This window comes from Acinonyx jubatus, chromosome B4 (assembly GCF_027475565.1).
Source record: "Acinonyx jubatus isolate Ajub_Pintada_27869175 chromosome B4, VMU_Ajub_asm_v1.0, whole genome shotgun sequence".
NCBI classification, from domain to species: domain Eukaryota; kingdom Metazoa; phylum Chordata; class Mammalia; order Carnivora; family Felidae; genus Acinonyx; species Acinonyx jubatus.
This window is the reverse complement of record NC_069387.1, coordinates 89,813,469-89,829,850: the sequence shown is the minus strand read 5'-3', so window position 1 is coordinate 89,829,850 and position 16,382 is coordinate 89,813,469. Positions and strand designations below refer to the sequence as shown.

At 41.1% G+C, this 16,382-nt stretch overlaps 1 protein-coding gene across 9 annotated transcripts in view; it reads left to right on the top strand.

Annotated features, from left to right (window-relative positions):
* Positions 1 to 16,382, top strand: part of GRIP1 (glutamate receptor interacting protein 1) — a 670,689-nt gene that overhangs the window by 508,378 nt on the left and 145,929 nt on the right. For all 9 annotated transcript variants that reach the window (XM_027071309.2, XM_027071305.2, XM_027071306.2 and 6 more), the window contains 2 exons: positions 10,757 to 10,892; positions 13,726 to 13,871. In XM_027071309.2, the coding sequence (XP_026927110.1) occupies positions 10,757 to 10,892; positions 13,726 to 13,871 (282 nt within the window). The remainder of the gene's footprint in view (positions 1 to 10,756; positions 10,893 to 13,725; positions 13,872 to 16,382) is intronic.

Sequence of the window (16,382 nt, the reverse complement as noted above, 5' to 3'; positions counted from 1 at the left end):
GATTCATTCATTCATTCATTTATTCATTCATTCAGCACTTACCAGGAAGTACGTACTAATGTGCCAGGCACCATTCTAAGCACTGGACATACAGAGGAGGAAAAACACTATCTCTGTCATTAGCATTTGGAAATTTATGACTCGTTGCATAGAGTTTTCATCAATAGTATTTCCATTTCACTGTTTATGATCTCTTTTTAAAATTCAACGTAGCTAATAGAACTGCAAGAAGTAAAGGGGTTTGCCAATGCTTATCTTGCTGGATGTGCCTATGGTGGTTGCTTTTAAAATGCCCTTTCTATTTTTATGTTACAGCCATAGGGTGGGGGGTCTTACAGACTACCCGCTTTGCTTAAGGTATGATGAAAACTATACTAACACTAGGTGTTTCCCTGATATTTAAATCACATTTTACTTCTCTCTCTGTGGCATTATATCATGTGACTACCCCCTCTCCAATGAGGCACAACAACACAAACTTTGTCTCATTTTCCAGATTCCCCTTCTTACGGACAGACATCAATATCGCACCAAAAAAGTTGGAATCCTTGAGGTCCTCTTGTTCCTCACAGATCCTTGCTCCCCACACACTGATTTGTCTCCCACTCAGGGCAGTTCTTCCTCAATATATCTGGAGCCCGTGCCATCCATACAGCTACGGATGGATTTCAGTCTCTCAGGTGTTTTCTACCTGTTTCTAAAAACCCACCCCACCTTTGTTGTTTTGGCATCTGTCTACACTCCAATTCTTAGCCTCCCTGATACTTAGGTGTGGACATGAAACAAGTTCTTGCCACTGGACTATGAACAGAAGTAGGCCATTTTGGCTTTTAAGAAAGCCCTTTTGCCCCTTCAACCGAGTGAATGAAGACAAGGTGGAGTCCTAGGGCAAGAGTTTCTAAACTTTCTCCGTTGACAGCCCTTAGTGCCTCGGTAATTTTTTCATAGCGGCTCTAGGTGAAATGAAATACCAATAGTTCCATTTATTAGGTAGTGACGTCCAAATGGTATAGTACATATTGCATCCTAACCACTTAATAGACATTTGAAAAACAATACGTATAAACTGGAAGAACCAGAATACTTAGTAGTGGTACGTGTGTGGTTACTGGGCATCGCACAGCTTCTCAAACTTCCAAATCAAATTAAAGAGTGGCAGCCTCATTTCCTGTTCCACATTGATTTTCACGTGGAACTCCCTTTTTCTAAAACCCAAAACCTAACTTTGGAAAGATAGGACATCAACAAAAGCGATATAATATGAGCGAATGTTGAGCAACACTGCTGGCAGCTGGTACATAGCGTTGTGTCTGAAAGATGTCAAGTATGGCTCTATGCTCCTCAGAAATTTACAATAGTCCGTGGTGCTCCTGTGAGTTCACTAGGGAACCTTGAGGCACCTTAGTGCGCAGTTTGGAAACCAGAGCCCTAGAAGATGACAGAGTCATAAAATTGAAAAGAGCGGAGATCCCTGAACCATCACGTGGAGAGGAGCTGACTAAGGATCAGGAACACCCACCTTAGACTGGCATATGAGTCTCTGTTGTGGTCGAGCAATTACTCATTTTTCACTTTGTTGACACAGCAAAGCCTAACTTAATTAATGTATCACTGAGGTGGCTTCTAGTGGTTCTCCTTGACTCAAATCTAGTGACTTTTTCCCCGGTGCTTCATGCCATCATTTCCAAGTCTACTGCTTCACAGTAAATAACAGGCTTACCTTTCCTAGAACGTAAATCTGAACACTTCCTTTGTTTGCTTCCCAGTCTGTTTTCTACCAATTTTCCTCATGCACCGAACCCTAAATCAGTGTCTCTTAATCTCGAATACATGTTAGAATCACCTGGGAGCTTTAAAAAAAAAATGCCTATGTCCAGTTCCCCACCTGCAAGGATTTGCATCCAATTGAAATGGACCAATTCCTTGAAAAGCACAAATGACCACAACTCATCACAATACAACGTAGTTAATTTAAATAGTCCCGTAACTATTAAGGAAATTTAGTTTGTAATTTAAAACGTCCAAAAAGAAAAATGTTCAGATTTAAATGGCTTCCTTGGAAAATTATACCAAATGTTTAAAAAAATAAACATCAATTCCACATAAACTCTTCCATAAAATAGGAAAGAAAGAAATGTGTTCCAATTCGTGTTATTAAGCTAGCATTATTATCCTGATACCAAAACCAAAGATAGTACAGAAATAAAATTACACACTATATCTCTCATGAATATAGATGCAAAATAAATCCTTGCCAAAATATTAGTAATAGAATCCATCAATACATAAAATGAATTGTATATAATTAGCAAGTGAGATTTATTTCAGGGTTGCAAGATTGGTTTAATATTAGAAAATCAGTGCAATCCAGTGCATTATCACATTAAAGAAGAAAAATCACATGATCAATTAATCAGTGCAAAAAAAATTGACAAAATTCCTACTTATCATGATAAAAACCCTCAGAAAAATAGGAATAGAGGGACACTTCCTCAACTTGACAAAGAGTATCTACGAAAACCCACAGCTAACATAATGCTTAATGATGAAATATTTAATGTCGTTCCCCTAAGATAGGGAAGAAGGAAGGATATCCACTCTCACTACTCCTATTCACCCTTGTGCTGAAAGTGCTACCTCATGCTTTAGGTAGGAAAGGAAAATAAAAGGTATACAGTTTGGAAACAAATAAAATTGTCCTTTTTTGCAGATGACATGATGGGCTACATAGAAAACCCTAAGGAATCCACAAAAACAAAAACAAAACAACAACCACAAAAACTCCTTGAACTGTTAAGTGAGTTCAGCAAGACTACAAGATACAAGATAAATATACAAAAGTCAATTACATATTTATATACTAGAAATGAACAGATGTACATCAAAATTAATAGCAATATCATTTGCAGTTTTCCCCCCAACAATGAAATAATTAGGTGTAAAACCAACAAAACATGTATAGGACTTGTATGCTGAAAACTACAAAATGCTGATGAATTAAATCAAGGAAGGTCTGCCTAATTGGAGAGACATAACATGCTCATGGATTAGAAGACTCAACATAGTAAAGATGTTTATTCTTTCCAAATTGACATACTGGCTTAAATACAAGTCCTTTCAAAATACCAGGAAAAATTTTGTAGATAAAGATAAGAGTATTCCAAAGTTTATATGGAAAGGCAAAGGAACTAGACTAGCTAGAACAATAAAGTAGGAGGAATCAGCCTACCCAATTTCAAGACTTATTATATAGTTACAGTAATAAAGTCTGTGTGGTATCTGTGGAGGAATACATACATCAGTGGAACAACATAAAGAATCCAGGAATTGACTTATTTTTGGAAAGATGCAAAAGCAATTCAGTGGAGTAAAGATAGCTTGTTCAACAAATGGTTACCGAAGCAATTGGTCATCTATAGCCCTTTGCCCTCAAAAAATATATGAATCTTTGACTAAGTCTCACACTTTATGCAAAATTTAATTCAAAATGGCTCAGAGACTTAAATGTAAACCATAATATTATAGAACTTTTAGAAACTGTAGAAGAAGTATAGGAGAAAATGTTCAGGATCTAGGGCTCAGCCAAGAGTTCTTAGACTCACTAACAGCATGACCTGTAAAAGGAAAAATGACTGATTGGACTTCATCAAAATTAAAAAATGTTTGTTCTGCAGAAGACCTTATTACAAGGATGAAAAGAAAGTGTAAGACTGGGAGAAAATATTTGCAAATCTCATAATCAACAAGGGGTTAGTATCTCGAATATATAAGCAACTCTCAAAACTCAACAGTAAAAAAGTGAACGATCTAATTAGAAAATGGGCAAAAGACATAAAGAGACATTTCACCAAAGCAAATATGCAGATGGAAAATAAGGACACACACACACAAAAATGTTCAACATTTCCCACTAGGGAAAGGACTCAAATTATGCAAAAATAAAAACCACAATTAGATATTACTGATACACCTATCTGCATAGCTAAAATAAAAAAACAGTCACAACATCAAGTACTGGACAGGATGTAGAAAAACTGATATTTCATACACTGCTGTCGGAAATATAAAATGGTATGGCTACCTTGGAAAACGACTTAGCCATTTTTTAGAAAATAAATGTAAAACTAGCATATGACCCAGCAATTTTACTGGACATTCTCTGGACATTTATTCCAGAGAAATGAATAATTGTGTCCACACAAAAACCTGTGCCTGAATGTTTATAGCAGCTTTATTCACAATAGCACTACACTAGCAGCAACCAACACATCTTTCAAGAGTTAAATGGTTAAACAGACTGTGGTATATCTATGCCATGGACTCCTACTTGGCAATAAAAAGGAACCAACTATTGTTACGGTATGGAAAATTATACTGAATGTAGAAAGTCAACCACAGAGTGTTCATACTGTGGAATTAAATTTACTTAGCATTCTTTAAATGACAAAGTTATAAGCATAGAAAATAGGTCAGGGGTTGCCAGGGGTTAAGGAAGGTGTCCAGGGAGGAGAACAGTGGGTATGGCTATCCAGATAATATGAGGGAACTTGTGATACTGTATCTTGACTGCATCAATGTCAATAAACTGCTTGTGATATTGTATTACAGTTTTGCATGATGTTACCACAGGGGAGAACCAGACAAAGGGTCCAAGGGATCTCTCTATAGTATTTCTTAAACCTGCGTGAGAGTCTACGGTTACCTCAAAATTAAAAGTTTAATTTAAAACATTCCCATCAGGGGGTATTCTGATGATTTGTTCTCGGTTGATCCCAGGCATTGCTATTTGAAAAGCTCCCCAACTGATTCTACCACGCAGCCAGAATTGACAAAGTGCAAATTGAATTGATGGATCTCCTCTCCCCAGAACCCGTGTAATCACCTACCATTAACCGTTCCTGTGCCTCTAACACCTTCCCTCCTCCATTCGCTGAACTGAGGCTGTCTTCAGAATGGCTCAGGGATAATTCTTCCAGGGAGAAGAATTCTTCAGAGCACTACTTGCTCAGCCTGATGAGGGGTCCTCCCAGGTTGCACCTTTATTTACTTTTGTCATAGCCCTTGTCACTCTTTGTTGTCATCATCATTTTTTGTTCCCCCACTTTCAGCAACTGTTGAAATTGTGCACTTTGTGATTCCCTGTTCATTTAGCCCCTAAAATTTAGGGACTTGCCAACAATTAGAGTTGACTCTCTTTTTCTGGTCTAAGCCTATTTTTCTTTTTTTAAACAAGCAATGAAGCAAAAATGTCCCGGCACCAAGAGTTTTACAGAACAAAATAAGATTCTTATGCCATACCTTTATTTCATGCAAACCAGTATTACAAAACTCTAAGACAGCCTAATGATGGGTTCTGAATGCCATATGTCTGTGCTACTTCTTTTCTTTTTTCTTTGTCTTCCTTTCTCTCTCCCCTCCCCTCCCCTCCCCTCCTTCTTCCCTTCCCTTCCCTTCCCTTCCATTCCCTTCCCTTCCCTTCCCTTCCCTTCCCTCCCTTCCCTTCCCTTCCCTTCCCTTCCCTTCCCTTCCCTTCCCTTCCCTTCCCTTCCCTTCTCCTCTCCTCTCCTCTCCTCTCCTCTCCTCTCCTCTCCTCTCCTCTCCTCTCCTCTCCTCTCCTCTTCTCTTCTCTTCTCTTCTCTTCCTTTTGGTATAGCCAAGCAGATCCAGACTCTGACCAATGCCTGGGAGGCAGAGACGGAGGCTTTGTCAGACTTCGCACTCCAGGCTCACGCTTCTGGGTCATCTGGGGAGATACAGTTAGTAATGTAACATCCAGTCACAACTCCATTAACTCATTCAGGTTGGCATCATGGGCGGGCTCTCTATATTCTTTCATAGCAACATTAAACAGGTCTACTTTGGGACCATAATTTTTCACAGAACCTTTACAAGGATGCATGTTCCATTTTTGCAATAGTATTAAATAGATCTTTTGTCCAAAAAATCTTATTGGCATTTTTATTGATATTGTGAACCTCATAGATTAATTTAGGGAGAATTGACATATTTTTGATGTTAGATTATGCTACCCACTGGAGTATTAGTTCCTAGATGGCAAGGATTTTCTCTGCTTTGTTTGGTTTCCAAACTTTTTTTCAGTTTTGCTCAGTCTCCAAAGCCTAGAACAATGCCTGGCATATAGTAAACACTCAGGTTTTTTTATTGAATGAATGAGTGGGATGCTTTTACATTTTTTCTGATCCTATGTTCCTCAGAAGTGTTTTTGAAGTTTTCTTCACATACATCTTGTAGGTTTTTCATTAAATTTTTTTCATGTTTTATTTTTTTTGGTTATTGTCAATGGGTTTTTTTTTCCCTCTGTGATAACTTCTAACTGGCTATTTGTTTATACAAAGGATATGGTTTTCGGCATATTAATTTTGTAACCAATTTTCTTATTTGCAAGAACTTCTCAAAATTCTCTTGTTTTCACCAGGCATCATTGTTACTTTTCTTAAAACTTTCTGGAGTTTAGCAATTAACAGTATTGAATTATAAATCCAAGGAAAAACTGCAAACAACTAAATCCTACACTGGCAGTGTGATTCTCGTTGGTTATGTTGAGTGAGTACTCCTACAGAAGTAAACCTGCAATTTCTTTGCTAAGATCACTAAATCTGGTGATTAAGGAAGATGCCAAGTCCAGAACCATCTCACTCCTTGCCAGCTGGGCATCATCTATTCCCTGTGCTGCTTACTAACTTGGGGATACTACTGTCTTCGCTACATTCTTCTTAATTCGGGGAGGGATGTTTGCAGTTTAAATCATGAAGAAATTGTCACGATGTATTGACTTGTCCGAGTTCCAGTGTCTCACTGCAGAGTGTTGTTAAGTAATCTTTGATAAATACGTGAACTCATGCAAATGAATGCATCGTTCATCATTTCTCTTTACTATTACGTCATTATGCAAACATTAAACACCAAAAGATACATAAAATGATTGATTCATCTAATGCAGGGTGCAGGTTAGCAGAAAGTAAATTCCAGAAGCATGTTCCTCCCTCTTCTGACTGCTTCTTTTCTCCTGTTCCCTTCAAAACACCAGTAAAAGATTTCGTCAATCCTTGAGGGTCTAGAGATACCTACTTGGCAGTTAACATTCTTGTGATTCAGCGCATTTTCTTGCAACAATATTCTGTCTTTACTCCTGAGTTTTGCCTAATTTAGATTCCTCCTTAGTCTGTTCTGCTCAGCTGATCCTGATCGATAAATACAGACAGATTAGACAGGAGACAAAATTGTGAAATAGATGTTGCATTTGGAACACTGAGCCTTCGCTCTCTATTGCAGCCAGGACCTTCTCTTCTATGGCCCCCGTAGCCCAAACCACACTCTGGCATGCTGGTCTGTGACTCCTTTGCCTCTGTGACTAGGCTGTAAGCATCTCTAACTTTTCTCGTCTTTTGAGTTTCATCGTCTGGCTCTTCGTAGGTACTCAGTAAATACTTGAATCAATGAATGTACAGATTACTCAATTAACTGGTACATCAGTATTTTCTTTCTTTCATGTTATTAAAACTGGCTCTTGGGGAAAGATTTGAAACATTTTAAAATTAAAGGGTAATTGTGGCGCCTGGGTGGCTCAGTTGGTTAAACGTCTGACTTTGGCTCAGGTCATGATCTCATGGTTCGTGGGTTTGAGCCACATATCAGGCTCTGTGCTGATGGCTCAGAGCCTGGAACCTGCTTCGGATTCTGTGTCTCCCTCTCTCTCTGCCCCTCCCCCAATCGTGCTCTGTCTCTCTCTCTCTCTCAAAAAATAAATAAACATTAAAAAAAATTGTTTTCATTAGAGGGGAATTGACCAGTTCACAAGGAAACCCAGATGGGTTTATATTTTAACACAGATTAAATTAAAGGAATTAAGCTTTTTCTATGGGCTGCCTGGGTGGCTCTGTTGGTTAAGCGTCAGAGTCTTGGTTTCACCTCAGGCCGTGATCTCCTGGTTTGTGAGTTCAAGCCCTGCATCGAACCCCACGCTGACAGTGCAGAATTTGCTTGGGATTCTCACTCTCTCCCTCTCACTCTGCCCCTCCCCTGCTCCCCGCCCCCCCCCCAATAAAGAAATAAACTTAAAAAAAAAAAAAACAGGAGTTAAGGTTTTTCTAGATTTTCAGGATTCAGCCAGAAGTCTGGTAAGGACCTCGGTTCCTTCTGGAGAAAACTACATTGTGCACATCCCATAAAGCTGCACCTGTGCACTGGTAGCCCATTTTATGCAGGAAGCATGTTCTTGAAAACCTGAGTAGAAATGAAAATTTTATTAGTTAAGATTTATTTCTACCTTGCCTGGTATTACTGTTTCATCATTGATTCTTTGCACATTTCTGATTGACCTTTGAGATTTGACCTTGAGATGGGCCCTTAAAGAACTATGCTTCTAATTCTTCACGTACAGACCTATAACCTATAACCAAATGCTCAAATGATCAACGTACATATTTAGACAAAATGCGAAGACTTCTTTTGTTGGGCAGAATCGTTAAGCACGTTATGTCTCTGTAATGTGAACAGTCCTCATCTGTTATGTAGTTCTCATTACTTTAATTACTTAACCTGATTTTTAAAATAATTTATACCTACCCTTCTGCCAAGAAGGACTTATAGCAGTTGTTAGGTTGACCTCTTTAAATACCAGTTGGGCCTATGTATGTTTTTATGGGATATAGAAGGGGTTGTTTTATTCTGTTTTAAAAGGGCACAGGTTAAATGCACCCAATGATGGAATTTTGTTTCAAATGCGTCTGTTAAGTGATGTAAAAGGCCCTGTGCTTTTACGCACATGACAAGAATTTTGATTATTGAATTTCAATCATTATTTGGTCTCTCATACGAAATGTAATGAATGAAACTGAGAGCATTCACACTCTTCCTTGGCTTTTACTTTAAAAAGCAATAACAGCTCATGTATGCAGGGTCATGAGTCTGTCATGAAAAAGGGTGTATTTGTGTGCTAAGGTCACAGGACCTGGGAATCTTGAAAGCCTTGCCTGGAATGGTACTCAGTACATTGCTGAGGAAATCAGTGTCCTGCCCCCCTCGCATTCCTTCCTGGAGTACTCTGTTCTCCGTCCAAGATCCGATGAATGATCATTCCTTTTATTAACATGATTTGATTTTTTTCATCAGCTAGTGGAATAGTATACCAGCAGCAACAATTTAAGAACTTTTATGATAAGCATTCATATAGATTTTTGAAATGATAATTAACTCTGTTATGTGTAATTAAGGAAGGGGAAGAGGTAGGCCGATAACCTTTTTGGTTTCTTAACTTCGAAGAAGAAAGTCCATTCTTGCATTTTTTTAAAATTTTTTTTAATGTTTTTATTTATTTTTGAGACAGAGAGAGACAGATTATGAACAGGGGAGGGGCAGAGAAAGAGAGGGAGACACAGAATCTGAAGCAGGCTCCAGGCTCTGAGCCGTCAGCACAGAGCCCGACGTGGGGCTCGAACTCACGGACTGTGAGATCATGACCTGAGCCGAAGTCGGACGCTTAACCGACTGAGCCACCCAGGCGCCCCCATTCTTGCATTTTAATATGAGACTCTTTGATGTCCTAGAAGTTGATAACTCCCAAAATTCATAATGTGAGTCGGGAGGAATTAGAAAGCTTGAGTTTCCCGTCCCTACCCAGAAAGTGTGTATGCAGAGGGGGAATAATATAACAGAGAATTTGAAAACAGTGCTGATCAGAATTGACGTCTGGATAGGTAAATGTTGACTCGACTCATTTTTACTTCTGAAAGAAAGGGTATTCTTAAAGGTTTCTCACTTTCTGTTGTGCCTAAAATCAGAAGACTTGGGTTCCCTCTTGGTGTATAGACTTTGTCTGGATAAGATCTGTGAGATGAGGGATTTATGGCAGTTATCTGGAGTTTCTGAGGACCAACACCACCTTACCATATTGTGACACATTTTGGTAAGAAGTGATGTGAGTTGTTACGTGAAGTCATTGTACTTTGTTTTCTGAAAGATAGAAAATGATGGAGTCAGTAATATTTTTTGTTGAATCTGTAGAAAGCTCTCTTCTCTTGTGCCCATCGGCTTATTCAGCTGAAATGTACCAGGAACTTGAGGTCTGCTGCTGCATGATATGTGTTACTATTTAAAATTATTTTGGAAGCCCTTGGGTGGCTCAGTTGATTAAGCGTCCGACTCATGGTTTCGGCTCAGGTCATGGTCTCACGGTTTGTGATATCAAGCCGGGCATCGGGCTCTGTGCTGACGGTGTGGAGCCTGCTTGGGACTGTCTCTCTCCCCCCTCTCTCTGCTCCTACCCCACTCGCATGCTCTCTCTCTCCAAATAAATAAACTTCAATAAATAAATAAGTAGATTATTTTTTGTTGTATTATTATTTGAAACTCTGTTCTGGGCCCTTATGTTACAACTCTCTATTGTTCCCTTTGGAGTTACAAGGAGAGAAACCAGAGAAAGTCCCTTGAGGATGGCAGAAAACAAAGGGCAAATATCATTGTTTGTATCTAACCCATGTCAGACTCTTTGTTGTGAACCTTGAGTGGATTACCCCACTGGTACCCATTTTAATAACCTATAACGGGATATCTGCGTCGACTTTATCTGCACGCACGTCTTTACGAGACACGCTGCAAACTGCAAGGGAAAAGAGACCACAGACCTTTTCTCGTCCAAGAGAAAGTGGAAAGAGTTTATGGGAAGGAGTCCCTTCACCATGCGCAACTGCGCCTCGCACTTCTCTCTTTAATAAGGCAAATGCTTTTCTCTTAACAGAGGAATTCAAGGGCTCCACCGTGGTTGAGCTGATGAAGAAGGAAGGCACTACCCTCGGGCTGACGGTATCGGGCGGAATTGACAAGGATGGCAAGCCACGCGTGTCTAACCTGCGGCAAGGGGGAATTGCTGCCAGGTAACTCCCTCTCGGGGAAACGTGGGAAAGGGAACACAGGGTGTGACTAATCCAAAAACCGAAGCTCCATCAGAAACGGTCACTAATAAATAAATGACAGCTGCCATCTGCCGGGCAGAAGCACACCCGGGCGTGTTTGTAGAAGCTTTTCTGGCCCGTGCCAAGTCACCGGGGAGCCGCCTGGCCCTCATAAGACTTTAATTTTAAAACGACTTTGTGGCTCCAGTCCCCAACTATGCCGCTGGACAGCAGACGGGCTGTAGTGGGACTGATGCACTCCGATCATGTAAATGGAACAGATGGCCCGTATCATGCGTATGCAGGGAGCGCCCGTGCAGGGATGTGGTAAGCCTACAGGAGTAGGGAAACCCAGCTCTGAGTTTCTAAGTGGCGATTTTGCTTGTCTCCCATCTTCTCTGCTTTTCTACTTGTGACATTTCCCTTTTCATCAAGACAAAGATGAGGTTTCCAAAAGGATAGGAAGCATAGATGGGGAGGTGTCGTTCTGTCCTCGTGCGATGGGCTGCAGACTGCACTCGCTCTTGCCAAAGGCAGAATGTCCTGCGTGCTGGGTCCAGGCGGGCTTGCCTTATAGACAGATTCAAAATTTACTTCAGATGCAATGGTCAGGTTTCGTTAAAAGTGAGGTTAATGTATCTTAAGTCCCGGACACCAATAGTCTTGCCCACGTAATCGCAAAAATAGTTTGGGCCTTCTTAACCTTACAAAGGATCATCAAAAATAGTGATTACTTTTGGTGATCAACCCATCTGTACAATTTATAAGCTTAAGCCAATTGACTGCTTCATAATCTGAGGTACTGTTTATGAAATAGGCTGATGTCAACACAGGCACCGTCATCTCCTTTTTTCACGAGGGAAGAGATTTCTTTCCACACCGACAGCTTCCTTTATTTTATAACGGTCATGGCCAATCTCCGATGCTAGGGTCTCATATGTCTCCAGAACTTTTTCATAGGTAGGCCCTGTAGCACGGGTAAATAGGGCAAAGATCTTCAGTCGTACTGATGCTATAATTAAAAGTATTGTTGGGGCGCCTGGGTGGTCCAGTCGGTTAAGCGGCTGAGGTCGGCTCAGGTCATGATCTCGCGGTCCGTGAGTTCGAGCCCGCATCGGGCTCTGTGCTGACAGCTCAGAGCCTGGAGCCTGTTTCAGATTCTGTGTCTCCCTCTCTCTCTGACCCTCCCCCGTTCATGCTCTGTCTCTCTCTGTCTCAAAAATAAATAAACGTTAAAAAAATTTTTTAAAGTATTGTTGGCATTGTCAACTGTGGAGACTGCCCACATGTCCACCGATGGATGAATGGATAAAGAAGATGTGGTATATATCACAATGCAATGGAGTATTACTCGGCCATCAAAAAGAAGGAAATCTTTCCGATTGCAATGATGTGGATGGAGTGAGAGTGCATTATGCTGAGCAAAATAAGTTAGTCAGAGAAAGACAAATACCATATGATTTCATTCATATGTGGACCTTAAGAAAGAAAACAGATGAACATATGGGAAGGGGCGGGGGGGGGGGAGAGAAGAGAGAGAAACAAACCACACGAGTCCCTTAATGGTAGAGAACAAACTGAGGGTTGATGGAGGGAGGTGTCTGGGGGATGGGCTAGATGGGGGATGGGCATTAAGGAGGGCGCTTGTGATGAGCACTGGGCGTTGTATGTAAGTGATGAATCACTGAATTCTACTCCTGAAACCAGTGTTGCACTGTCTGCTAACTAACTGGAATTCAAATAAAATTTGGAGAAATTAAAAAAAAAAGTAACGCTGTGCTGGTTATATTATCAATGACCAAATTAGTCATTGTTTAAGGCACTACCATTTTATAAGTAGTAAAGGAAAATAATTAAAGATAAGAACTCTGCCCTAAGGGGGCTGATAATTTACTAGAGAAGATGGGTATGAACAACATGAAAAGTTTGGGAACAATAACAGCATTGCCACAACGTGAGCATCATCACAGAGCGTTGGGTGGTTACGTTGCCCAGTGAGTTAGTGAACCCGAGGGAGGAAGGACAGCATGGACCGCAGGCTGGCACAGATGAGGAAAGCTTGCGAAAGAGGAATGATTCAGGCCGGACTTAGGTAAAATAAATGCATACATGTTTCTGTTTGGGGAGAAGGTATTACTGAAGGTCCTTATCCGTGACGCGAATTTTAAGTACTGTCTTTGGTCTCATTGCTTGCTCTTGCCTTAGAAGTAAAGTCTGCCTAAACCCCCAAAGTAGCCATAGTTCTTCTATGGTGTTGAAGAGAGGCGAGAATGGTACTGAAACCCAATGCTTTCATTGTAATTTGTTCTTTTTTATCAGCCCTGCTGTAAGCATTCAATAGCAGAACAAGCGGGCCCTCTCCTTAGCCCTCAACAAACTCCCAGTGCAGATACTGAGAGCTAGGAAATGTCCAGGAGGCAGGCAGCAAAAATGAGAGAGAATGAAAGGAAAGAAAAAGTCTGGGCATGCCAAGATCTGGATCATCTGTTTCTAGAGAACCAAACTCTTTATGGACAGAGCAACCAAAAAAAAAAAAACAGCACCACAACAACAAAACAAAAAACCCAAAACCTCTTTATTTTATTTCATGTGCTCTTTAAAAACAAAAGAGGGAAAGGGTTAGGGAAAAAAATGAGAGACCGTAGCAGATCCAATAGAGGGATATTTCAAAGTATCCCTCCGTATCCTAGGAGGCAGGGGCTCCTGCCAGGCAGGCCTCCCGGGCTTACGTGCACTTGCAGGAAGGGAAAGTGGAAAACCGGGGCAGGCCTGGGGAGAGGACGGGTCCACTGAAGCCACCTTGCCTATTTTGCAGAAGCGATCAGCTGGATGTGGGTGACTACATCAAAGCAGTGAATGGGATCAACCTGGCCAAGTTCCGCCATGATGAGATCATCAGCTTGCTGAAGAACGTTGGGGAAAGAGTGGTTCTTGAAGTCGAGTATGAGCTGCCGCCAGTCTGTAAGTAATCACAATTCAGGGGCGGGACAGCTACGCCACCCCTTTGCCTAAAACAATTCGTTCTCCATGTTTTCCCTTTTGGCATCGTTGTCTCGTTACAGGGGTGATAGAACACCGTTTCTGGATATTTAGAAATTATTTAAATTGATACACCTATAGCCCACTCCAGAAGAATCAAAAAGAGCTCAGAAAACAATAAAATTATACAGGACTCGTGTTCCATTAAGGTCCTCTGTGTATATCACTCTTTGTAAGGTCTGCACATTAAGTTCGATCCAAGCTCTCCACAGAGGGACTAGGGTTAGGAAAAGCATGTGTAATGTGTTCTGTGTTGATTCTTGTATAGTTACGTTAATTTCTGAAGCATGAAAATTGATTCAAAGCACATTCTTACCAAGTAAAAATAATAGTAATGTAACAAGAGTAGCCAACACATTTCCAGAGCTTACTAAAGGTCCGGCTTTATAAGGAACCTGACCTGCACGGATACGCTTCATTCTCACCATAAGGAGTGTCAGCCTAGCAGAGCTCGACTTGGATGTCAAATAGCCAGGTTCAGATCCCAGCTTCACCTTTAACTGCGTGCCCTTGAGGAAGTTGCTCAAGCTTTCTGTGTCTCAGTTTCCACATCTGGGAAATGGGCGTAATGTTAGTTCCTGCTCATATAGCTGCTGTGAGGATTAAATGAGTTAGTATTTGTAAAGCAGTTAGAACAGTAGCTGGCACTATAAAAATTTTTGATAAATAATGTATACATTAACACTATAAGAGAGGCATTATTAACATTAAATTGCTCATTTACAGAGGCTTGAGTAAAGTATCTTTCCCAAATAAATAGGCAGCAGAATCAGTATGTGAAGCCAGGCTCCCTGACTCCAAAGTCCATATGCTTATTCGTTGTGACATATACTTATGCCGTGTGTTACTGCGGACCTGCATTTAAGCCATGCTCTGCTAACACCACGTCTCCTATTATTAAGCTGTCAACGTAGATGCCAGCCTGACAAAGCCCTTTGCTTTTCTATGCCAGTGAGAACTCAGACTGAATATTAATCACTGATAATAGCTCATTTGTTCAGCAATGACTTATTGAGCATTTGTTACATTGCGGCCGCCGCGTTGTATACTGGTGGAGTTTACATTTAGACAAGGGAAGACGGATAACAAAACAAGACCCCAGTAGATAAGTAAACTGGACAGCATGAACGCTAGGGGTCATGAATGCTAGGAGAAAAAAGAAAGAGCCAGGAGAGGGATTGGGAAGGTGGGGAGAGGTGTGGGGTTGCAGTTTGAAATCGGGTGGCTCGGAAAAGCCTCACTGAGGCTGTGTCGGTGACTTGAAGGCAGTGAGAAAGTTGGTCGTGTGGATTTCTGGGGAGAGAGAACAGCCAGTGCTAAGAGCAAAGGCAGGAATCCACTGGGGTTGTTGGAGAGACGTTAAGAAGGGTAATTTGGCAGGAGCAGAGTGAGCGTGAAGAGAAGCAGAAGAGGAGGTCAAAAATGTAACGGATGAGGTATGTTTGGAGGCCGTTGGAAGGACCTTAAGTTTGGCTCTGGGTGATAGAGGATGGCATTGTATGAGTTGGGGCAGGAGGCACAGGGTCTAATTCCTGTTTTCAAAGCCTCCCTCAGGCTGTTGTGTTGAGAACAGACTGCAGTGGCTAGGGTGGAAGCTGGGAGACCAGCTGGGGGGCTGTTGTCGTGATCCAGTTGAGAGACTGTGGTGCGGATGGCGAAAAGCAGTTACGTTCTTGATCTATTTGAGGGTAGAGCCATCAGGACCTCCTGACAGATTGGATGTGGGTTGTACAGAAATAAAGGAGTCAAAGGCCCCCGGAGATTTTGGGCCTGAGCAACCGGACGGGCAGGGTTGCCATTCATGGGGTTGGGCGAGAATGTGGGCAGGGCTGATTTGCGAGGGGGCCATCAGAAGACGTTCATTGTTTGAAATGCTACAGTGGACGTGTCTCTTTGATGTGCAGAGAAGAAATGTCAAGAAAAGCACTAGAGATGGGGTTAGGAGTTTGGGAGAAAGATCTGGGCTGGAAATGTACATTTAGAGTAATGGGAATATAGAGGGTGTTTGAAGCTTTGGGACCAAACGTGAGCACTCAGGGAGTGAGTGCATATGACCAGTCGTGAGTTCTTATTCTGAACATAAACTCCAACACCAAAAGTATAATGGTGTTTTTATAACAAAATCAATTGAGGTCTGTGTTCAAAAACCTCCCTGTAACATTTTTCATTTTCAGCAAGAGTAGACAGTAAAATCGAGCGCTGAGAGCTTGGACTGTGTCACTGGTTAAATATCAGTTTCTCTCCCTGTCCAGCTATGTGACCTTGGGCATGTTATTTAAGTTCTCTGAGCCTTAGGTTTCTCATCTGTAAAATGGCTATAGTAGATGTAGAATTTTTGTAAGAATTCAAGGCTATAATCATGTGAAATATTTGGATCATCGTCATGTACTCAGTAAGATATAATGCCTGTTAGTCATTATTACATTATTATTA